This window comes from Peromyscus maniculatus, chromosome 19 (assembly GCF_049852395.1).
Source record: "Peromyscus maniculatus bairdii isolate BWxNUB_F1_BW_parent chromosome 19, HU_Pman_BW_mat_3.1, whole genome shotgun sequence".
NCBI classification, from domain to species: Eukaryota; Metazoa; Chordata; class Mammalia; order Rodentia; family Cricetidae; genus Peromyscus; species Peromyscus maniculatus.
The window spans coordinates 72,284,011-72,308,928 of record NC_134870.1 but is presented as its reverse complement, the minus strand read 5'-3'; the positions used below and the strand labels follow the sequence as shown (position 1 = coordinate 72,308,928).

The following is a 24,918-nucleotide window of genomic DNA, read 5'->3' as shown; positions in this document are numbered from 1 at the left end:
TTCAGAAAGCTCAGTAGTCATAAAAATAGTCATTCGAAATATACGAAGCCTTTTACTTCTAGATTATCATTTTACATCTCAGAGAAAAATATCCCAGAGGTTATTTCTTGTTATAATGCCAAGCAGCAATTAATTCCATTTAATATAGATGCACACAAGAAGTATTTGATAACCTACCCCTAAGTTTTTATTTCATTACCTACAAAATTGCCTTATAAAATAGACTCAAATGATAGCATTGGCTACATGGTATCATTAGAAAGTGCTGGTTGAGGAATGCATTCTTTGGTTGCCTCTGCATCCATGACAGTATCTAAAAGAAACAGGGAAAGAGGCTGCAGGTGCCACTCAATAGGAAAGCGTTTGCCTATCACAGACATGGCCTTATGTTCCTTCCCAGCTAGGAGAGCAGTCAGTAGGAAGACATCCACCTTCCACTCCTCCCCTGAACCCAACAGGCTCACAAAGCAAGCAACCTTAGAGTAAAGCTTCTCTGGTTTCTTGAGCAGCCTTCTTTTTTAATTCACATTTGAGTTAGCCATATAGATAAAGATATTCTAAATTTCTGTATGTCTCTAAAAAGAGACATCAACACCACAGTGCTAAGGTTGGTCTGTCCTTTACTTTCTGGTCTCTGTGATAGATCACCAGCTCTTCTGCAAAGCAACCAGAAGGATTTCTTGCTTTCTTGTAGAGCTACGAAGAGTATTCCAGGAAGCAGCTGGTCAGGCCTGACAAAATAGGAGCTTAGGACCTTGGCTCTTACCGCAGTACCTACAGCTACTCATGGTGAAACCTACATCTCCAGTGCACCTTTATTCCCCATTTCAACCACATCTCAGTATCACAGGGACAGAGTAATTGAGGACCATGCTCTCTGGGGCTTTCATCTAGTTCTACAGGAAACTATTATGGAAAAACCCACATGGAGGTCTAAATGTTGGTGATGGGCAGTGACCCTGGTGTCCTTTACATAGGAGAATTAGAAGTCAAACACCAGATGTCAAATACTATGAAGAAGAGAGCCCCTTAAACCACTCCTGTAAAGTGATTGTAGAAAGGGACAAGGCACTTTGGAAACAGTCTGAACAGTCACTTGGTAGTTTGCACAAGTGGGCACACAGTGTGACTTCAGGTCACACTCAGGCAAACATGAGCAAACGACACACTGCAGCCAGGCTTTTCCAGATGGCCTTTGTTTTTACCTAAAGTCTTCTTGTTTAATCTGAGCATCTTTTTCTTTTAGATTCTCGTGGGTTGGGGCAGTTTCTCACTTCCCATGTTTTAGTGACGCTTTTGGAGGTAACTGGCTAGGTGATTTGACTCTCAGTTTGGGTCTGTTGGAATTTTTCTCCAGAGTAGATGGAGTTAGGAGCTTGGAAGGGAGAGCATGTTGCATCCCATCCCATCCCGTCCTGTCCCGTCCCATCACTACATCACATCCCATCCCATCACATCACATCATCACACCACATCACATCACATCCCATCCCATCCCATCCCATCCCATCCCATCCCATCCCATCACATCACATCACATCACATCACATCATCACATCATCACATCCCATCATCACATCACATCACATCATTACATCACATCACATCACATCACATCACATCACAGTCCACACAAGCAGCACTTATGACGCTGACTCTGATCACTTGGCCCAGGTGTGTTTCTCAGCTGTCTCCACTGATGCTTACCCTTTTGTTTCTTCATTTAACACTGCATTCTTGGTCAGCCAGGTGTCGTGGCATTCAGGAGGCAGAGGCAGGGGGATCTCCGTGAGTTTGAAGCCAGTTTAGTGAGCTCCAGAACAGTCAGGGTTATGTAGAGAGACACTGTCTCTAAAACTAACAACAAACTCTGTTCTTAGTCAGGAAGCTCCCATGCACAACCTATATCAAAAGGGGTATTATATTCCCCTCCTTGAGGGTGAAGTCCTGTATAAATTACACTTTTGCATGAGAGAGTTCTCTCAGTGATGTGTTTAGTCATCCATTTACTTCTCACAATGGATTCATGCATGCTTGTTTTATACTTGGGGTTTTAATCCCCTCTAGTACTCCTTTTTGTATTTAAGCATTGCCTTGTTTTCTGTGCATACAGAGATGCTACAGGCACATCTTATATATACTTCTGCATATATTTTTGCTCCATTCTTAGAATCAGTCATTTCTCCAAGGATCCAAGTTGAAACCTGAAAAGGACAACAGCTCCTGAAACTTACATACGTAGCAATGCTATGTCATTATGATAATGTTATATGTTAATGCTGTGTTATTATGAGAATGCTATCTGTTTCTTCGGAGCATGCTGACATGCTCTCTTAAAGCATCCTTTTCTGAAGGATGTATATTTTGTTTTGTTTCATTTTATTTTGTTGGTGTGGGGCATATATTCTTTTACTGCGACTTATCCCCAGTCCCCAAAGTACATATCTTTAATTATTTGAAGCTGTAGGAAGAAGAGAGACTCTAGCTGCCAATGCCACTGAAAGTTTCTTTGCTTTTATTTCTATATGTAATGCCATCAGATACAAGTCCTAGAAAGAATACCTCAGATCTATTTTGAATGCACAGAGAGAATTCACTAGAGATCTCCTTCACAGTGCAGTAACTGCCCATGGCTTCAAAGCTCAGTCTGGAGCTGGAGAGCTGCTAAGGGTGAGGTAGCTGCTCTAGGAATTGGCACCTGAATTTACCCATTAGGAGTGACAGAGAATGAACACTGCAGTTTGAATTCACAGCAATTCTCCTGCAAGGCTGCTTCCCCTGTCACTTGTCTACCTTTGTATTATCAAGAGAATCTTGCCCAATACCAAGCAGCTTACACTGGACAATAATTTAAAGTATCTGCCTTGTGGAAAACTTAAGTCTGATTTGCTTGGATGGATGTAGGTATGTGATCCTCAGGGTGATTAAACCTTTTGCATAGAATGCTAGGCTAGGTGTTAAGTAGCTAAACTGATTTTTGTTATAAGCTGCTAACTCAAAAGGAGCTGTGAAGCCAAGCATAAACTAAATAATAAACAGATGTGAGTCACCAAATATAGAAAGCCTGGTCCTGACTGCAGTGGGGCACTGTGAGATGATAGGGTATTCACGGAAAGATGCAATTTACGGGTCACAGTGTAATAGTAACCTTTCACTGTAAATTGAAAATTAACCTTGGCATATTAGATCATTTGCAACTTATGGAGTCATTGTCTTGGATGGGAAGAGGCACTGTGCTCAGGTGCCAGGCTCTTAACATCTCCATGTCTTCTTCAGTACTATAGTTTGAGCAAGCTGCTGATGCTCAGTTATAGTACTAGATCGTTGGGAGCTGTTCTTCATTCCCTTCTCATAACCTGGCAACTTGGAGTAAGAGTTTTGATCCCAGCTTCCCTGTGACACACCATTGAACATTTTGTGCACCATCTTAACCAGCCAAGAACAGCCGATGCTCAAAGGGTGGGTACATGTTGCTGTTGCTTTGTAGCAAACAACCAAGACTGGGCATAGAAAGCCATTTGATTTTCGTAGACACATCTTTCTGCAACCATGCAGGTCTTCATGCAGTGTTCTAACCCTTATGTCCCTGCCCGCACTAAAGATGACAAGGCTGCAAAGATACAGTGACTTGGTGGCCTTGTCAGAGGCAGCTTTAGAAGATAAATCCTTTGCTGATTTGTCACAAACAGGGAATCACAAAGCAAAGAATTTCTTGGTGGCGATTTGTCATCGTACTTGACAAGCACAGGCGTTCCGTTACAGTATGTCTGAGTTATCTTAAGGGCGAGGCAAAGTGAGCTGATGAGAGTGAACTGGGCGGTTCCATGTTGAGAAGGGACAGGAGGGCTCGAGTCAATGAAGGAGATCTCTGCGTGTGTCCAGAACAGAAGAGCTGAGTGCAGTACTTGAGATGGGGGCTGCCCCGTTCAGAGTGCAGGAGCACAAGGTCAAGGGCTTGGGTGTGCTCTGTTGCTGTTCTGTCATCTCTTCTTTTACATCCTAGCCTGCTGAGTACATTTATAGTCTGATCATAGTTCCACTCTGTCTGTCCTAGGCTAACCCCACCATTTTTAAACCATCAAAACACTCTGAAGAGATACTTTCCCTAGTGCACTGCATATAATTTGTGACTGGTCACTTGCAAGCGCCTGAGTCTGTGTGTGTTTGTCATCCTAAACAACCCTCACACTTGTGCAGTTCACCACTTTAGCAGATGTCATGTAAGAGCATCGAGAGCCTTGGAGAGACAGCGTGAAGAGTGCATTGGGGTGCAGCCTGCCTGTCCATGTCTGTCATACCCAACTGGGCACTGCACCCCACATTCTCTTCTGTCTTAAGCAGCACCCAAGTAGTTCTGCCATAGTGCCCCTAGCACTTATACATGTTCCTGCTGTGTGCCTTGGGAGGTCTTAGCATTAAAGGTAAAGAAACAGCTCTCCATCCCAGCCTCTGAAAAAAAAACATTTTTTTTTTTTGAAAGTATTCTGCCATTGGGTTTGTGGGAAATTACCTAAAAGTCCTGCTTTTAAAGGGATTCCTGGTCTTCCCAAAGAAAAAAACAAAATGGTCTCTCTGCCAAAGGACCGAGGATCAAACCCCCATGTCTGGTAACCACATGTGCATCCTGCTGGGGACCCTCCGCCTGTGAAGGTTTCATCTTCACCAGATGCTGAGGGGTAGCCTCAAGCATTGCCATTGTACAAAGGAACAGATTTTGAGGCTGCCACCACTGCAGAAATTCTGGATCTCTGACTAGAAGTTTTATCGTGTTTTCTCTAAGGAGATGAGCATAGACAGGACACTAAGACTGAATTCATGACACTGGCACAAGACAAGATTTAAGTGTTCTTGATATTTCTTGAGTTCCCAAAGCCCAAGATAAAGTCTAGATGTTCAAGCGGTGTTCAAACTGAAAACACAGAGTCTCACTCTTCCCCAAGAGAGACTCATGCTGGGCAAGAACTGTGTGTGCTTCCTGGCCTCTGGCAAAGCTGCATCTGGGGGACAGAGCAAGGGAAGGCCCCACCTGGAACCCACTGAGGGAAACTGTGGCCTTGCTTGGCTGGGCTGGCATTCCTTTAGGCTCTGAGAGGGTTGGGTACTATTTTATGTAACTGTGATGAGATTGCTCTAAAGATAACCCCTTTCCAGAGAAAGTCATAAAGACTTCATGTATTAACCTAAAATTGACTATGCCACTAATGATTTTTAAATTTTATAATAAATAACTGTAAATAAAAATAGCTCCTATGTTTGAGAACCTGCATAAGCCAGGAATTTATTTACATCATTTCAGCCTTAGGACAGTTTGCAAGTGTCCTTTTCACATTACAGAGGAGAGCAAACCTTGACAAAGTAAAGAATTGGACACAGAGCTGCTGGGTGTCACAGCCATACTCAACTCAGAACCCAGGCTGGGCATCTACTTTGTTATTGTCTCTGTCCTAGCTATCATTAATTGTCAACTTGACACAGACTACAGTCACCCAAAATTGAGTCTCAAGTGAGTAATTTTCTTTTATCATATTAATGTTTGGGCATGTCTGTAAGGGATGGTTGTAGGAAGGCCCTGCCCACGGTCTGAGTGCTGCCATCCTTAAACAGGTGGTCCTGGGCTGCATTAGAATGCTGTCACACATGAGGCTGGGAGTGAGCCAGAAAATGAGCCAGTGAGCATGTTTCTCCATGGTTCCTGCCCTGACATCCCTCAGCCAGGTGATCTGGGAGTCTGAACCGAGTAAACTCCTTCCTCATGAGGTTCCTTTGAGCCAAAATGTTTCATCACAGCAACAGGATGAAACCAAGGCAGTTTTCTTTACATCTGTAGCTGTTCTGTAGGTACCTGGATGTTTATTATGAGTTCATTAATCAGGTATCGGCTTATCCTTTCTACTAGGAAAAAAAAAGATAAAGAGGATGGAAAAGCCTGCAGAACCACTGGTGGTGAATTGGGACAAATCATGCGACTCAAGCCCTAGATGGGTTCTTGGGATTCTTTCCTGGAGTCTGAAGCCATCTGTTCTGGGAATCCAATCAGAACACATTGCAAAATAGTCTTTATGGTGCATAGTGGTCTTCTTTTAAACAAACAAACAAAAAAATCTTGTTCACCTGTTAAAGAACTGTTCAGACGTGTGTAGGAGAGAAATGAAAGTTACGCACTTCGTTTCTCTGCATCACTTGTGTCTCAGTGGCTCTGCACACCAGTGTGCTGTGTTTCTTCACATAATTTCCCCAGGTGGTTGATCCTCACACTCACTCTGATCTCCTCAGGTGGCACTGGTGCGGTGGACAGAGAGTGTCGGGCTCACTCTGGTCAGCAGGGACCTGGCTTCCATGCAGCTGAAGACCCCCAGTGGCCAGGTCTTGACTTACTGCATCCTCCAGATGTTTCCCTTCACCTCTGAGAGCAAGCGGATGGGTATCATTGTCAGAGTACGTCATGGTTTCCCAGCTGAGCTCACACACCAGTTCCTCCAGTCACTGTGTCCAGGCTTTAAATCTATACAGAACTTCCCCCCACCCCAGAGAATGTCAAGGTCAGATATTTACTCAGTACTTTGTGCTTTGTTACTGTTTTGTTTAAAAAAATAAGAAAAGAAAAGAAAAAACTCAATAATATATGAACTGAGAAGCTTGTATGGCTCCAGTTGATAAAGCCATTCTTCGAATCTACAACCACTAAAGCAGAACAAGTAGAGGGGGGCAGTAGTAATATTTTAGTGAACATTGCTTTGTTTTGTCCTCAACAGAAATCATATAACATGCCACAGAATTTAATGATTTATGACCACAGAGTTACTAATACAAACCTTTTTGCTTGTTACCGTAACCAGTCCCAAAATTACGTTTTGTAATTTCACTTGCTAAATAGTGAAATTGTCACACTTGGGGAAGTGGAGAGCATTGACACTTAGACTACAGACCAGATCTGTGTCAAGAACTGAAGTGCAGCGTCTTAGGTGTTTGCCCCTCACTGCACTGGTGTTTAAGGACGGTTTCTTAAAGAAAGCCCATGATACGTTCTCGAAGACCTGCTTCCTCCAGAGCATCTCTTTAAGCCAGTGGTGATTGACAGGGAGCACTGCAGCCCAACTGTCTCCTGTGTCTGTTCTTACCCTACTCCAGGACGAATCCACAGCAGAAATCACATTCTACATGAAGGGTGCTGACGTCGCAATGTCCACCATTGTCCAGTACAATGACTGGCTAGAAGAAGAGGTAGGCAACCTATTCTCAACATTGCACAAAATGTCTTCATGAAATTTAGTAAGCCAGCGACAGAAAAGTAGTACCTTTTCCACACTTGTACCATTGGAATGGATCATGTCGTCACCATTTAAGCCAGGCATGGACAGGTGGCCAGGGATGGTAATATTTTTCTACTAAATTTTCTAAATATTTATAGTTCCTTCCAGGTCCATATAAATAAAAGCTAAAACCCTGGTTAGTTACAAAACCTCTGCTTCCTATTAAAAATAATTGCTATTTCGTTTAGTATATGAAGTGTGCAGATATGTAAAAGTAGATCTAAAATAGCTTTGGATACATAACCAATTAGGTGTGTATGTATATGTATTTTTTAACAATATTGAAAGGAGACTTTAATTTTTATTTTAATCTAATGCTAATTTGTTCTCTTAAAAAAAAGAACAGAAAATAAGGTACAAACATAAGCAATCCTATATTGTTATTCCTAAACTATAGTTAGCCTCATGAGGTTATAATATTTATTGTTAAAGTTGTATATTGGTCAGTAATTAGATTTCAAAGTAAAACTAGGGTTGCTAGGATGTAGCCAGGTCTCTCTCTCTCTCTCTTGTGTACACATTACTGCAGGTGCCTTGGTCTCTTGTTCCACTGTCAGACTGCAGAGATGATCTGTCAGCACAACAGCCACACCCGATATTCACGATGGTCCTGGCAATATGAATCAATATCTCCTTCAGGGCACTTTGATTTAATCAGAGACATGAATAAATTAAACTCCCTGAAGACCTAGTAAAATGCCATAAAAATTACTTTTGGTCATAATGACGTGCAATTAATTGTAAAATACTTGTTTAATTTATTTAGCTTTATGAGGTCAAATCAATAAATGTCTTGCAACAGACAGATAATGTCAGATTGTTGTTCAGAAAGATAACTTCATTAAAAATCCTATGCACATTTGTTTGTTGAAATTGTATTTTCTTGCCATAGATAAATCTTTTGCCTCTTCACCACCAGTATATTATGTACGTTCTGTTGTAGCCTGAAAAAGCCTTTCACTTTATCATCAGCAAAGTTCCTGGGTGTGTTCAGAAACATGCATGTTGATTGAGTTTCTTAGAGCCTGACTCCTACCTACAGTATGGCAAGGACCCCTTTGTTTGGAATCACACTGTTTACAAGTATAGGTGACATGTCTAGCAGTGGGATTGATGCCACTGGAGCAATTTAGATTTTGAAATGAATCACTGGCTACCTTCAAACAGGTGTGCCTAGAACACTGCCAGCATTGGACCCCAAATCCTCTTTCTTTTCCTTAGCCCCAGCTAAAACTTTTCTACTTTTAGTAGGGGAAAACAGTGTTCTATCATAATTATTATGTACTATAAATGGGATTAGCATCTTTTCACACACCTATTGAATGTATTTCCATTTCCCATTTATTATATAAATAAGATGATGACTCGCCCTGTCTTTCCTGGTCCAGTTAGGACGTGAGCCCCAAGCTTGGTGCATAGGGTGTTGACCCATGTGATCAGCCCTGTGCATGTTTTTGGTGCTTTGTCTCTGCCAGACATTGACATGTGACTTTACACAAGAGGACTAATGTCCTTCCAGAATAGCCCTGTTGAAGCAATTTCTGTGATGGAACTAAAGCAGACAGCTTGATGCTTTGCCCAAGAACACAGGCAGCTGGGGCCACCCGTCTTAGATCTGTGTCACGTCTCTTCCTCACCACCACCCCCCCCCCCCCCCCCCCCCCCGCCACCATGGGGCAGTTATGTTGGAGACGTCTTGTGGGGTGGGGTACAGTGACAGGGAGAACTTGAAGACACATTCTGCTTGTTTCCTCTACTTTCCCTGGGCTTTGCCTGTACTTTTCACTCAGCTGTGCTGTGTCTGTGGCCCTGAAGTTCCTGTGCTTCCATGTAGTGGACCTGCAGCACTGCCCAGGAGGGTCCTGAGGGGTCCCTGAGGACAGTGCTGTCTGTCAGGAACTCCAGGAGCCACAGGTGAGAGCCCCTTTTCTTGCAGTGTGGAAACATGGCTCGTGAGGGACTTCGGACCCTTGTGGTGGCCAAGAGGACTCTGACAGAAGAGCAGTACCAGGACTTTGAAGTGAGTTACTCAGTCCTTGCCACTCAAGCCTCTTCCTTCTTCGGAGAACTTTGTTTTCTCACTGAAGTTCAACCTTGGGTGCAGTTCTAAGGTCTGTGTTTCTGAAGTGTGGGGGCACAGGCTGCCCTAGTGGTTAGGGGCCCTGCAGCGTCCACAAAGGCCAGCAGCTCCATGTCCTCAGCAGAGGCGGGGTGTGCCTCGAAGGTGCTTCAGACCTTGGAGCTGTCTGGATTCTGGAATATTTGCACAGGTGACAGGTTACACTATCCAAAGCCCCCTCGATCCAAAATGCTCCGGAAGCTGAAGCTTTCTTTAGCGTGATGTCATTGCTCAGGATGTATCTGACTTTGGATAATTCAGTTTCCGTATTAGGGAAAGTTCAACTAGAGTTAATAGATTTTCATGTAGCAAATAATTACAAATAATCAGAGCACTTACACAGAGCATTTATACAGCATATTACTTCTGACCCCAAGAGCCAATTCGCTCCACACTGAGAGAGCATTTACATACATGTTCCCCTGTCTCCTGTACCCTTAGAGCTGATACAGTGCAACTGTGTAAGTCATACACACATGAAACATGCATGTACATGTATGCCTGTTCCTTCTGTCTTCAGAGCCGATACAGTCAAGCCAAACTGAGCATCCATGACCGGACCCTGAAAGTAGCTGCAGTTGTGGAAAGCCTGGAGAGGGAGATGGAGCTATTGTGCCTCACTGGGGTGGAGGACCAACTGCAAGCTGATGTGAGGCCCACACTCGAGATGCTGCGGAATGCAGGAATCAAGGTACAGTCCGCAACCTCTGACTGCCAAAACTGCTTTCTAACTGAGTCAAACTAATACTGTGCTCCATGGGAGGAGGAGGGTACAGAAGATAGCTTCTTCCTCATTAGTCATCTAGTTCCAGAAGTCTCCACAATGCCCTACTCCAGACATCTCTCCGACTCTGTCTCTTTCCTCACTCAAGACAGCATAGCCCTTCTGAAGCAGGCACTGACCCTGTCCCTCCCCATGACATATGTACTTCCTGGGGATAGTCTTAGGACCCACCAGCTTCTGGCCAGTATGTACAGCCTGGGGTTCACACTCGCCTTGCTGATTATTTCCTCACCTGTACACCATCACAATTCTGCACATCAGAATTGAACAGAAACCTTCCTGGAGTAGCCCATGTACCCAGATCACCCAATAAGCATCTGTGGTCCTGGGTGCATTCGGGTGTCCAGATCCCATTGTAAGTGGCACTAGTTAGGGAGGAGGTCAGTGTAGGAGAAGCCCAGCTTTGTGTAGGCTTCGAGTTGTTGCTGAATCCTTACATGATGACTCATCACATGCTGCTCTAGAGCTGGGGTGGACAGAAACCAGTTGTTAGGTAAGGTCATTCAGAAGCTGTTCTCTGTTCAGCTGGCTATGCTTCTGAAGCAGTGTGTCTATTGCCGCAGAGTTAGGAGAGGCCTGCAGCGGTCAGCTGCTCCTGCAGTTCTGCCCAGCGCAAGTGCAGTGCTGGCATCCTTCCCGCAGGAACTGCAGATTCGGTGCAGAAGTGCTGCACTGCTTGACACCACAGGAGTTCTTCCCTGGCCCCCTGTGGCCACTGCATTATCTCAGGAAGCTGCCTTCTCTCCCAGGACCTCCCTTTGCCCACAGTGTCCAGCTTCCCAGCTGCTCCGTCGTGTGAATTGGCAGTAGGAACACAGTGTTTGCAGGAATCCAGCCGGCATCCCTCCCGGTCACGAGTTGTGAGGGTCAGTCCCTTTCCCGGTAGGCCTGGCTTCTGGTGGCATTTTCTCTGGAGACATTCTCCCCACCTGCTGTGCTCCGGTCCCCTTCCTCATCCATCTCTTCACGGCTAATCTAGCGTTCACAGGAGTGCTGGTGTGGGGGAAGCTGCTTTCGTAAGGTTAGGGCTAGGGCTTAGAAATGGCCGAGTGTTTTAAGTAACCTGTGATCTAGTTTATGACTGTGCATGCTGGATTATCAATACTAAGTAATACTTGGTACAGAACTTGAGGTATTTGTAGTGATTCTGTGCTGTAGTGCGTACGACCTGTGTCTGTAAGCCTTGCCCTCTTAGCTCCTCTCCATGTACCACCTGACTGGCCTGCTCTGAAGAAGGGAGTGTAGTGTTCTCAGCCACATCTCACTATGCTTCCTGAGTGACAGGTTGCTCAGCAGTGGCAGTGTGCACTGTGGTCACTCAGTTTGTCATAGTGATCTGTCCCCTGCTCCCACAAATGTATCTTTCCACATGATAAAAATTCTTAGAGACTCTGACGATGACAGCATTAGTAATGCAAGGACTGTTTGCTGTGCTGCATAAATACCCGATTACTTTACTCCTTTACGGTCAGGGCTTCTAAAGCTTTTCCACTCATGAGCCCTTTGCCTGAGAGACTTTGTTACATGACCCTAAGTATATGCAGAATAATCTTACAAACCAAACGTTTACTATTATAAACCATAAAGAAACTTATTTTAAAACAGTTCTTTATATGATTTTACCATTCACTAAAAACAAAAGCCAATTTACATACTAGTAAGATTAATGACTTTTTTTAGTATAAAAATTAGGTCTTAGCTCAGCAGTTTGTGTGGAGCATCATCTTCAACGGTTTTCAGAGTTGACCACTATTTTACTTTAAGGTGTGAATGCCATTTTGCATAAACACATAGTGATGAGGAGGAGCAGAGGTTTATTTAGGACCACTGAAGAAATTAGGAATTCTGTCCCACTTCCAAGCCAAAATGGGTTGAACTTTTTTCTTAATGAAACCCACATCAACTCAACCAGAGATTTTTAAAGTTAACCATTGCAACACAATATAATGCAGACATTTACATACTGAGGAATGACAGTATTGTTTTCATGGTTGAAGCATTATGTTTTGGGAACAGAAAGAAAGTTTGTACAGTAAACCGCTGCAGTTCATAACATTCAGTAGTCCGGAGGCTGAGCCGCAGTGCTTCAGGCTGCTCAGGGTGTTGCCTAGGGGAGGGTGTGCACGTTGTGCTCAGAACCCAGGCTGCAGTGCAGTCTTGGGGGCATCCACGCAAGTGCTGCCCAGAGCACATTTGCTTTAAACGATGTTTTGGTCATTGCGTATTCAGAAACCTTTTTATTGCCGTTTTTTTAACAGCACTCCTCCCAGGTAGTTAGTTACGTGACCACATACGAAATCCTGACCCTCAGTTTAAGCAGCAGGAGTCTGGGTATAGTTTTCACAGTGTGTTTCCATGTGTGTGCAGTTTGTTAATGCTGAAGTAACAGTTTGACACTTCATTTGATACAAGTACATGTTGGCTTATCTGTGGTCCCTTGGCCTGTTTGAACGTCGCCTCCCAGCTGAAGAATTATATTGACATGAGTCTGTGTGGTCCTCTGGCTCTATGCACTGCCTCTCCACATCTTAAGGCCTCAGCTGTGTGTCTGCGCACCACTCTGACTTGTTCTTCCTAAACAAATCAGCACTTTCTTTATTTTGGTGCAGAACACACACCCATAGTTGTCCTTTAGCACTTGTGGGTGTGGCAGGCTTTCTCAGACCACCAGCCCCCGGTCATGACTCAGAGGCTCATCATTCGTTATGATGAATGCCTTAGCTTGCACTTGTCCCACTGGCTCTTAGGACTTAACCTGTTTCTCTTCATCTACATTTTGCCTGGAAGCTTTTTACCTTTCTTCCTGTGTGTCTTGCTTTTCCTGCTTCCTCTGTATCTGCCCGGCAGCTGCCTGCCTGGCTGGCCCCGGACATCTCCCTCTTTTTCTCCCTCATTCTCTTCTCTCTGGAGCCTAGATTCCTCCTCCTACCTTTTCTCTCTACCCACCAGCCCTGCCTATCCCTCCTCTGCATAGCTATTGGCTGTTCAGTTTTTTATTAGACCAATCACATGGTGCCATAGGCAGGCAAAGCAACACATCTTTACATCGTTAAACAAATGCAGCATAGACAAACGCAACACATCTTTAAATTGTTAAAGCGATATTCTACAACAGTAGGTACACAGTTGAGTTCATGAAATAAGCTCACAATTTTCTGCAGCCATTGCTGTTCCCATCTCTATAACTCTCCATCTCCCCAGCCTGAAACTTCCCCACTGAAGTTCTCACTCCTCACCCTATGAATATGGCTTCTCTGGACCTTCATATATGTGGGATTATGCAGTATTTGTTCTTTGTATCTAGCTGGTGTCATTCAGCAAAATGACCTTCAGGACCCTGTGTCAGAACTTTCTCTTTAAGGATCAGGGAAGTGACCACATTTCATTTCTCCATTTGACTCAGTATACTCTTGGCTTGCTTTACCTCAGCCTTATTGTGAAAATCCTGTGAGTGCGGTGTACAGACATCTGTGCACAGAAATACTTTAAGGAAATGAAACCATATTATTGAAGTTCACAAGCTTAAATTATTTCATAGATTTGGATGCTAACAGGCGATAAACTGGAGACAGCTACCTGCATTGCCAAAAGCTCACACTTGGTGTCCAGAACTCAAGACATTCATATTTTCAGGCCAGTAAGTACATTTCTAAATCACTTTGAATTGTTAAATGGCTTTTGTTCATTTGTTTGGATTTTTGTTGTTGTTGTTGTTGTTGTTGTTGTTGTTTTGAGGGGTTTGGGGTGTGGTTTGCTTTGGGGTTTTTCCAAGTTTCTCTATATAGCTCTGGCTGTCTTGGAATTTGCTCTGTAGACCAGGCTGGCCTTGAACTCACAGAAATCCACCTGCCTCTGCTTCCCAAGTGCTACGATTAAATGTGTGTGCCACCATACCCAGCTAAATTGTTGAGTGTTTATCTTACAGTTAAAATGTAATTGCTAAATATCTTTTAAAAATCAATGTTGGAGATGTCTTTTTACTCCATAAACACATGCTGAATGGCTTTGAAATGCATTTTGATGGTAAACAAGCTGTAAGTTGAAAGCATTTTTCTCCTATACATTTCATATTGCTATGCTACAGTCATGCTTCTCAAAACTTAGGAAAACTGTATGTTGCTTTTTGAACATCCATCCCTATTAGCTGTACCGTGGTTCCTCCTGGGAGACAAGTGCAAACAGAAAACAGAAGACCAGTCTGCCACCATTTCAGAGTAAAAGCTCTTCTGTAAATAGTGCAGAGAAGATGATAGAAGGATCTGAATTTATGACTTTACTGTACATACTAGTTATGATGAGTTTAATTCAAACAAGAAATAGATGTTCCTTGGGTCATGATTGATGGTGGGCAAGCAGACACCATGTGTCTGTGCCTGTCTGAATAAAGTGCTTGCACCTACAGAAATGGTTATTTCAGTATCATTTACATGTAAATGTATTTTATTTTGAAACATCAGAATCTCAAATTATGCCCTGCAGACTACTATTTGCAATTAAATTATTAATGTTTCTGATAAAACTTCCGATCAATTTTTGTTGACTTTTCAGAGTTATGGCACCACAAATTAAAAATTTCACAATAAAACCTACCTACTTAAAGCTGACTTGGAGATTAATTTGAAGCATGTGAAACTTCATTTATTTCACTCCTATATCATGTCTTTTATGCCCCCTAAAATCTTCACAGAAAGCACATGCAAAGTCTGTGCATTGATTTCTTGCATATTTTCATTCTAAAATTAGCACTTCAAGATTATGGCCAGATTTTACCCTTTTAGACTGCTTACTTCTTTAAACACTAAGCAAAAATGGATGAGATAAGGTGAAACTCATGGCAGAAAGGACAGAAGTGACTTCGTGAAATTACTTTGCATTATTCCACATATTATAAAGAAACGTATTTAAAGAAAACCCCAGTCTATATAATTAAGTTTCTTACCTGGTGTGTGAGAAAGAGAATTCTGACTTACAATTCTCTAGGGCTATGTTCGTGATGCTATAAGCCAATGATCTTCAACACTGCTCACAATTCTCACCTACCCCACCACCGGTTTAATATATCATCTTATAGAAAGTGCTGAAAATCCTTTGTCATTACATTCTTATAAGAATGTTTTTACATCAGCAATAGCCCTTGTATGCCTACATGACCACAAATCAGAAAACAGTCCCTGTTAGAGGTGTAGGTACAAAATTTGTAAGGACCTTGTTACAGGACTTCTGTTCATAGGCTAAGCACCTTTAGGTTCTAAATACAATATCTAAAGTATCCTACTGTGAGTCCCTGAAAAATGTCTTACTGGTTTATTGCCTGCATTTTTAATTCATGGTGCTTTTTTTTTTCCTCCATTGAAGGTAACCAATCGGGGAGAGGCCCATTTGGAGCTGAATGCATTTAGAAGAAAGCACGATTGTGCTCTAGTCATATCTGGGGACTCTCTGGAGGTGAGATGAGTGTGGGTATATGTGTGTCTGTCTCCTGTGCTAACCATGTACTACCTGTGTATCTCTGTCTCCAGAGGTCAGACTAGTCTGTAACAGTGTGTGTCTTGCTTCTGAGATAGGACTGTCAGTAATGTACCATGTTCTATCTGTCCATCTGTCTCTTAAGACTGATCTCTGAGTAAGTGTGTCTGTCTGTCCTCCCAGGCCAGTGAGCCAGAATTTCCTGAATAACACATATTCCTCAGCAGCCCAGCCTCCCTGTCCTGTCATGGCACTTGTGGGGTTTTTGTTTTGTTTCATTTTGTTTTTCCTATGTAGCATCAAGACTTCTGAATGGTCAGTCCTAAGAGTGTGCTGGCCATGTCTGCCTGATTCTCTGTCCTTTCCTGTTTAGACACTGCTTGAGTTCAGCAGATCAAGGCCCTGGCCTGATTTTTGGTCCCCTGCTCATTGTTAATAGCATCAGCCTCCAGTGGTCATGACAGTTCAGCCTACAGTATTTATTATGTGTTTGTTCAAACCAGTGTTTCCAGGTGTGTGTTTATGGGACACATGGCTACCTGTGTAGAGGTGGTGGGCCCTCCAGTTAACCTCTGGCGTTCATCCTTCAGGACACTTCAGAGTGTAGGGGCCTAAAGTGAACTGCAGGAAAAACCCAGATGGGAGAGGCTACTGGGCCAGTTGTTATTTGTACTTAACTATTATATGTGTGGTTTTCATCTTCCTGGACACATGGTTGAGGTAGCCAGTTCCTCCTGTTCTCCTGCCCTAACACACTTAGGATTATGGACCTCACATTGTGATATCACACAACATTGGTGTGTTTCCAAGTCCCGGTATCTGTAGAGCCACACTGCAGTTCTGTTAAGGTTTGATCCTTGCTGCAGTAAGGATTTCAGTCAGTGCTTGCTGACAACTCCCAGCATAGCTGAATTGTGACTTGGGTTGTATCAATGTCTAGTGATCATGAGATGATATTCATTTTGTTTGTTTGTTTTATTTTAATATGTTCCAAATAGTCTTTTCTATTTGTAAAAGTAGAAAAAACTTTTCTTACATTCTGATATGTTCCAAAACATCTTGTAAGTAGCTAACCAAAAGCACACCTCTTCTGTGAGATTAAGGTTATATAAACAAGAAATCCAAACCAAAAGAAAAATAAAGCACAGAGGTTGAGACAGTTATAGTGTGTGAAAATGAGTGCTGGGAGGCTCCCAAGGCAATCCTCGACTTGACTTTAGACATCTTCTTCCCCTGAACAGAATGCAAACAGAACACAGTGGCATGGGCCCTTCTCAGGCAGACAGGTAGAGGTGGGTTGACAAGAATCCTGGCTACAATTGGAAAAGGAAGTTTTCCACAGCTCCTGGCAGAGCATACACCTGCCACCCTCCATGAAGCTGGCAGTTAGGTCTCTGGTCTTTCAGGACATAAGCACCGTCCTTTTGTTGGTAGCCTTCTGGGCCATATGACTGAAGACCTGCTCTTCTAGTACCTGTCCTTCATGATGGGAAAAATCTTAGAGTTTTTGGAGAGTGAAAAAGATTCCACCCCTTAGACAGAGATTTGGGGTTTCTCAGGCAAGGTAGGGAATTAAGAACTGGAACTGTCACTTTGGAAAGGCCTGGAATCTCTAATATCATGGATCAAACCAAGATCTCCATCAGCTACGTGCCTGGAAAGCACTGAAACCAAAATAGGAATAGAGGCTAGGGGGAAGGTGTTTGTATACTGGCTCCAGAGAACACACATCTTTTGGATGTATTAGCCTGGCAACTCTTCAGAATGTCTATGGCCCCTGACCCTTGCCTCTGCCTGCACCATTCTCCACCCACAATGCACTATCTTTAAGAGACCTTGTACTCTTCCTGCTAGGGACCTGGCCACCCCGTCCATCTTCTCATCTTGCCCTCCTGCACAACTGAGCAGGTTATGATATAGTTTCGAGGGCATAGTCCCAGATGAGACCCAGAAATCCAAGTCTGCTTACTTGAGGAAGCCTTAGGCTTTCCCACAATTCTGCTTACCTGCTGCTTGAGCCCAGGGTTGTGTGGTGACAGTCGAGTCACAACACTGTCTCCCAGGTCTGCCTGAGGTACTACGAGCATGAACTTGTGGAGCTGGCCTGCCAATGCCCTGCTGTGGTCTGCTGCCGCTGCTCACCCACCCAGAAGGCCCACATCGTGACCCTGTTGCGCCAGCATACCAGAAAGCGCACCTGTGCCATCGGTGAGCCGGGCACCTTCAGCCATGCCATGGGTGGGTGGTGGGGCAGTGTGCCGCCTTCCTGTCAACAGTGAAATGTGACAAGCGGCCAAGTTTTCAACATTTACAGGCAAACTTGTGTTGTCTCTAAAACGGACTTCATCTACATTACAGGAATTTACAGTAGTATAAAAAAGAAAATGAAGCATATAATGGAAAGATGTTTTATTTAATCTCCAACTCTTGGTGCTTCTCAGGTGATGGAGGAAATGACGTGAGCATGATCCAGGCAGCGGACTGTGGGATTGGGATTGAAGGGAAGGTAGGTTTGTGCTTTGTCACACACAGACAGCACATGTGCTCCTGTTCAATGCCAAGCCCCATCCTAGGAGAGGTCAGCAGTCAGTCTGTCCTTCTGGTCCTCAGGCCCAGCCATAGGTTGTTGGCAAACAGCAGGAAATTAGCATCCTTTGGCATCCTTCTTACGCTGGGAATGTCCTTAGGAACTCTTTGAGGTCCTCTGGGCTTGTGACCCAGGTCCAGTGCCGCTAATTCCCCTGCACACCTTTCTTGGGCCTTCGCTAACCCTCATCTCCTCTCCCCTGCTTCGCGTGCTTCCTTCTCTGTGTAGGTGACCCTTTCTCCTGCCAACTAAGCCGGGGTGGAGGCTTGTGTTTGTGCCAACCTTGATTGCTCCTTGTATAGTCACCCAAATATAAATGCACACAGCAAGACTAGAAAATTGCACAGCTGGATTGGGTCTTCCCTGTGGCTGCTGTGCTCTCCTCTCCCTCATGGTAGCTTTGAAAAACCAGAGGTGGGTTGTTTTTGCAGATGTGAGGTAACAAAGGTTTGGGGAATTGTCTCGGAGAGGCCTGGGACCATGTGATGAGGTAGGGTGTCCCCATAGCCAGTGCCATCCCTCCCTTCTCATTTTCTGTGTTGCTAATAGACCAAAGCCCTTCCTTCTTAGGAGCAGCAGCTGACATCTGTGCTTACGCACGGGTTCTAGTCCAGGCTCCTCTACCTCCCACACCGTCTGGTGCAGATGGACGGAGGCATGCTGGGTGAAGCTGTGGGTGTGGAGCTGGCACTGCCCCTAGTCCTCTTGAGTCCAGATGTACACTGAACTCAGCTTTGTGTGCAGTCCTCAGTCGGTGGTGTTTCTCAGAGGTTCTTTGTGGTTCTTCAGGAGGGGAAGCAGGCTTCACTGGCAGCGGACTTCTCCATCACACAGTTCAGACACATCGGCAGGCTCCTCATGGTGCATGGGCGGAACAGCTACAAGCGGTCTGCAGCACTCGGCCAGTTTGTCATGCACAGGGGCCTCATCATCTCCACTATGCAGGTAGCAAACCAACACCGGCTTAGCCCAGGCCGTGGCTGTTCCACTGTCATGGGAGGTGACCACTGGACTCCCTGGGTATCATTCTATTGTAATGGAGATGTGTGAATGTGAACAGCAGCAGCCGTGTCTTTAACTTACGGTGTTCTGTCTTTTAAGGCTGTGTTTTCTTCAGTCTTCTACTTTGCATCTGTCCCGCTGTACCAGGGATTCCTTATGGTTGGGTAAGTGAAGCAGATGTTCTTGGTGCCTCTCAGCTTCATGTATGTGAGAACTTTTATTTGGAAAAAGACGTGTAGAATGTCAAGTGATACTCAGGGTGTTCTGAGTAATTCTTGACACATAAATATTTAAGATGACTAACTGCTGTAAAGTCTTACACTGAGTTTGAAGAAATTTGAAAAACACCTGGACACTTGAGCTTTTTAAGACTGTGCTAAGTTTCTCACTAGATTTTGTTTTCTTGGGGAAGCCATAATTTGTGTCAGGAACCACAGCAGAGCTGAGGTTTTATAAAAGGGCCCCGTAGCATAATGAGAGGGGCAGAACCAAGGGGCGGGCACATGCCAGCACTGCCGTCAGCAGGGGTTGAAGCGGGCAGGCCACAGCTGCAGGCCTCCTGAGCCTGCCCCTGTCCCAGTAGGGATACGACGTCACCATGAAGGGAACAGGACCAGCCACTAACTGGGAAATGAGATAGAAAGCAGTGGGACGTCTTCTTAGCTTTGGGAAAGACATGGCTAGTCTGTCCCTAGCAGCAAAAAACCCTACATTTAAAGGCAGCCACTGAGAGATGGTAGACAAGTGCTTCAAAAGTATAGTGTGCCACAATGATGTTGCCCACCAAGTCTGAAAAGAAAGACTACAAGTGAACAAATGGTCATCTGTCATCCTCATCCTCAGTTGTTATACGTAGAGATCATATAAATGTGACTGTTAGTGAGTGACCACAGAATAAAAGCTGTCCCCTGCCACTTTCTGTCTGTGCCCATCAAGGCTCGTCATTCACCTCAAACCAGGGCTCCATCTTATAACCAGAAAGAACCTGGAAAGTGACAGTTGTAGCCCTGACCTTGGTGTTGCCCTCACTATTGAAGCATGAAGGTGGCTGTCCTCCTGACATCCATGTTTGGCATGTGAGGACAGAGAGAGGCACCTGGGAAATTCAGGACCATGCTGGCTCAGACTGAAAAGGATTGGCTGGGTGCCACCCTCCTCTGTGGTCACACCAGCATCTTTCTCTGCTGTGGAATAATCCTCTTTACACTGTAAGATTTGTCACTCAAATTGTTTTAATAAAATGCTGATTGGCCAGTAGCCAGGCAGGAAGTATAGGCGGGGCAATCAGACTAAGAATGCTGGGAAGAGAAAGGGCAGAGTCAGGAGTCATCAGCCAGACCCAGAGGAAGCAAGATGAGAATGTTGTACTGAAAAAAGGTACCAAGCCACGTGGCTAAACATAGACAAGAATAATGGGTTAATTTAACTGTAAGAGCTAGTCAGTAATAAGCTTGAGCTCCCAACCAAGCATTTATAATTAATATTAAGCCTCCAAGTCAATTATTTAGGAAGCGGCTGTTGGGTGTTTGGGAGTTGCTGGTGGAACAGAAACTTCTGCCTGCATTTCTCCACGGTTCTCAGCTGCGCTCCTGGCTGGCAGAGGGCAGACAAAGCAAGTTCTTCCACCTGCAAGCTGATACTAGTACATCCTAAGTGCATGGGACAGCTCCCAGAATTGCTAATAACTTAGCCAGAAACAGGGGGGTTAAGGTCTTTGTTAAATGTCAGGTCCTGTGAGTCATCTGTCCTCTGTCAGTATCAGCTCTCTGCTGTGAATGCTGTGTCCTCTCTGGACTTCCTGCCTTCTTACACCTCATTGCATCATCAAAGCAGAAGGCGCATCTGTGGCTTTGCCTTCACAGCATCAGGTCTTTTCCCACAGCACAGCCACCCTCTTTCAAGACTGTATGTCCTGTTGGGCCCACCCAGAGAATCTATGATAATGTCTCGTGGATAAGTCCTTAGCTTAATTAGTGAACTGCCTGTCCACTAGTTCTGACAAGGAGAATGTGGGTCTCTGGGAAGCCGGTATGTTTCTGACCACATTGTGTATAATGAAGAAAAGGAAGGCCTCACATCTCAGAAACAGATGTGTTTGCTTCCCACCATCCTTGGCTATGGCCCTGGGAAATGTGCATAATCTCCTGAGCCTGTTTGATCCAACGGGAAATTATAATGAGGAGCTCCAGGTAGTATTGTGGGCTACTTGTAAGTGCTTCACACAGAGTGCAACAAATGATAGGTATGCAAAAGAGACTAAAGTAAATATGCCTCTGCTGTGTGACTAGAACCTGTCATGGTGACATTCCAGCCCAAAGAAGTGATGGATGATCTGCACAAACATTAGGACAAGCTGGGCATAGTGGTGCATGTCTGTAATAATCCCAGCACTTGTGAGGCTCAGGCAAGACAAGTTGAGGCCAGCTTGGGTATGTAGGGAGTTCCATTCCAGCCTTGGCTACAGAGTAAGACCCTATGTCAAGAAGAGGGCACTGGATGTTTTTACCAATTTTATTTGTGATAAACCCAAATTGGGAATAACCAAGATGCATTCACACAAATGAGCAAATGGTTCAATGAGTACGGCTTATCCACCATAAGGCACCACTCAGTTGTAAGGAAGGCACTGTACCCAGCCACAGCCTGGATCTCAGGGCATGGCACAGAGTCTGGAAAGCCATCCCCAAACTTGCCTTCTGCCTGTGTCTCCACAGTAGCCCTAACATAACAGAAAGAATGGGTTAGATACAGGCCTGAGGACTCGTTGTAGTCAGGGAGACATAGGCATGCTGGTGGGCTGGGTATTGAGTGTCGGGCAGGACTGCATCAGGCACTAGCGTGGAAGAGGTTAAGATAGCTCTGTATTAGATGGCTGCCTGTGAATCTGCAAGGGTCAGTCAAAGTTCACTAAGGAAACTGGACCTGTGGTACAGTACTGTGTAATCCTAGCATGCAGGAGGCTGAGGCAGGAGGATCACAAGTTCAAGGCCTGCCTGGGCTTCCTAGGAAGTTTCAGTTTATCCTTGGCTGTGAGAACCCTGTCTCAAAAAATAAAAAGTTTAAAAAGAAAACTCTGGTTTTAAATGGGTGCCCCTCTCTCTAAGAGTCTGTGATTTATACGACAGTCCTGTGCTGGGCTCAGTAGCCAGGCTCAGAGGGAATCTAAATTGGTGCCGCCGTGGGGGTTTGGGTGTGTTTTATCAGATTGTGTTTTCTGGGTTTGGAGACTTGAGCCTAGCTCTGCATCTAGAAGCATGGTCTCAGTTGTGCCACAGACAACATCCATCAGGCTGACAGGACGTGCCTTCTTGCTCTCCTAGGTATGCCACTATCTACACCATGTTCCCAGTCTTCTCCTTAGTGTTGGACCAAGATGTGAAGCCGGAAATGGCAATTCTCTACCCAGAGTTGTACAAGGACCTCACCAAGGTAAGACCCCAGTGCCAGCCTCGTTCAGTGAGAGCACACCAGCGCTGGTCTTTGTGTGTTTCAGCAAAACAGAGACAGTCTCTTTCCTGGATAGCATACAGCTATGTAGCAAGCACAATAAAACATGTTTTGAAGTACTGTTTTTAAAAAAATTCTCAACTCTTTGTAATAGGCATATGATGATACACATAAGAATTTAATGAGTGTTTTGAACCATCTGTGGAACTTTCATGAATTTAGCAAAGACATCCAAATCTGTGTCTTCAGTCTTACAAAGGGCCCTCTCTACCTGTGGCTCAGCCTGCCTAGCAATGTCACCATGTGAGAAGACCAGCCTCCTTTTACTCAGTGCAGAATGCAGCACTCTCCAGCTACAGATCTCTAAGTCTGTGACTGAGGGTATCTGTGCATTCCTGGGTCTAGTTGTGGGCTTCAGAATTACACGTTGGAAGTGGTTCACAGCATGTCTCTGTCCCGGAGACATGCTCTGTCCTGTGGAGATAGTGCAAAGCATAGTCTGCCTGCAAAGACTGAAGCCGCCACTGTGAAGAGGCCCCGCGCAGCCCGGAACTGTGCTCTTCAGAGTAAGCCGTTCCTAAGGAGGTCTGAAGTTGGCCGTGTGTTACAGCAAAGCATATGGTTTTAAAGCTAAGTACCAAGAGGACAAGAGAAGAGGAGTAGCCGAGCCCTGCACATACAACTTGTTGTAACTTTGGAATTTCCTACATGGCCAGCTCTTCCTAAACAGCACAGAAAACAAAACCCACTGGCCTTCAATTTAATTTAGGTTTTCAGTTGATAACCTGAAATTATCAACTCCAATTTAAAGCAGTTTAAATCAATATGATCTAGTGAAGAAATAATTAAATTGGGTGTTCAAGGGATTAGTTGCTAGCCCAGCTGACCATTAGCAGATTAGGATGTAGCCTAGCTGACTGCTAACTAATGGACTAGACTGTAATCCAGCTGACTGCTTACTAACAGACAAGACTAGTGCAGCTGACCATTGACTCAACAGATAAGTGTTAGGTAAAGTCACATTACTTTAGGGGTTTCATGGTATTATTATAAGGACCAAATTTATAAAATTTAAGCCTCTTAAAAGAGCTATAATCTATCCATATAATTTTTCAGGTTAAATAAATCTTCATTATTAGAGTATAAAGTAAGGTGTAAATGTCAGGAGAGATTATCCCACATTTATACATAGTACAACCAGAAGGAGCACTTTGAGTCTGAAATCCTAAAATGAGATGTGATAGGATCAGATAGGGTCATAGAAACAGAAACTATAGGAAGTTATTGCAAATGACTAGTTTAGGAGCTCATTCATTCCTTCTCTCCAGATAGTCTGCAAATGTTTGCTTAACAAAAGGAAGAAACCAGCTTTTGATACAAGTCTAGACACCCCCAGCCCCTCTCTCCACCCTTCTGAGCTCTAGGCAGGCTGCATCCCGTTGGAGTTAGGACACTGGAAGTGGTGTTGCTTAGGTTGCAGCACTCACTCACAGGTTTAGAGGGACTCCCAGTAGCAACAGTGAGATGACAGGCAAGCACAGTCTTCCACGGGTGTTAGAGGAAACATGGCTCTCACCACCTGTAACAATTTAGGCCTTGTCATTCTTATCTTTATAGTATCTGTTATGTTACATCTCTGGTAGACTTCAAATCCTTCAAAAACAAAGTCCTAGCAAGTGGATTAAGTTGAACTGTCTTGTCATAATCGGAAGAACCATTTTGAAGCTTTTCATTTCTTCTGAACACTTTGGCAAGACATCCACATGACTGCTCTTTCTGTCCTTTAATAATCACGGAACCAGAGATGGGCCACCATGTGCCCATGTAAGAGGCACCTGCCAGATCTGAAGGGCATGAGGTGTAGTCCTTGATCCCGATGAGCCTGCATTTTAGCAGCAGAAGAAACCATGTTCTGTGGTAAATGTAGGGTGGTAGCAGAGGACAGCAGCATGCAATAAGCCATAACTTGTAACAGTTGCCCATTGCTAATTTATTGAGCAGCCAAGGGGGTCCTGTGTTCTTCACAACAAATACCCTGTGACTTAGTCACTTTTCTGTTGCTATGAAGAGACACCATGACCAAGGCAACTTATAAAAGACAGCATTTAATTGGAGGTGTGCGTACAGTTCAGAGGAACAGTCCATGACCAGCATGGCAGCGAGCATGGCAGCAGTGAGCAGACATGGCGCTGCAGCAGGAGCT

The 24,918-nt window shown here is 44.4% G+C and overlaps 1 protein-coding gene across 50 annotated transcripts in view; it reads left to right on the top strand.

The window, feature by feature from the left end:
- Atp9b (ATPase phospholipid transporting 9B (putative)) overlaps positions 1-24,918 on the top strand; it is a 241,402-nt gene that overhangs the window by 204,371 nt on the left and 12,113 nt on the right. For 29 of the 50 annotated variants that reach the window (XM_076555619.1, XM_076555598.1, XM_076555593.1 and 26 more), the window contains 11 exons: positions 6,274-6,435; positions 7,129-7,221; positions 9,247-9,330; positions 9,950-10,120; positions 13,752-13,850; positions 15,569-15,658; positions 17,743-17,887; positions 18,121-18,185; positions 19,056-19,211; positions 19,368-19,432; positions 22,589-22,697. In XM_076555619.1, coding sequence (XP_076411734.1) covers positions 6,274-6,435; positions 7,129-7,221; positions 9,247-9,330; positions 9,950-10,120; positions 13,752-13,850; positions 15,569-15,658; positions 17,743-17,887; positions 18,121-18,185; positions 19,056-19,211; positions 19,368-19,432; positions 22,589-22,697 — 1,239 coding nt within the window. Of the gene's footprint in view, positions 1-6,273; positions 6,436-7,128; positions 7,222-9,246; positions 9,331-9,949; positions 10,121-13,751; positions 13,851-15,568; positions 15,659-17,718; positions 17,888-18,120; positions 18,186-19,055; positions 19,212-19,367; positions 19,433-22,588; positions 22,698-24,918 lie in introns of all 50 variants that reach the window. The other 21 variants (XM_076555588.1, XM_076555578.1, XM_076555576.1 and 18 more) reach the window with 3 other exon arrangements.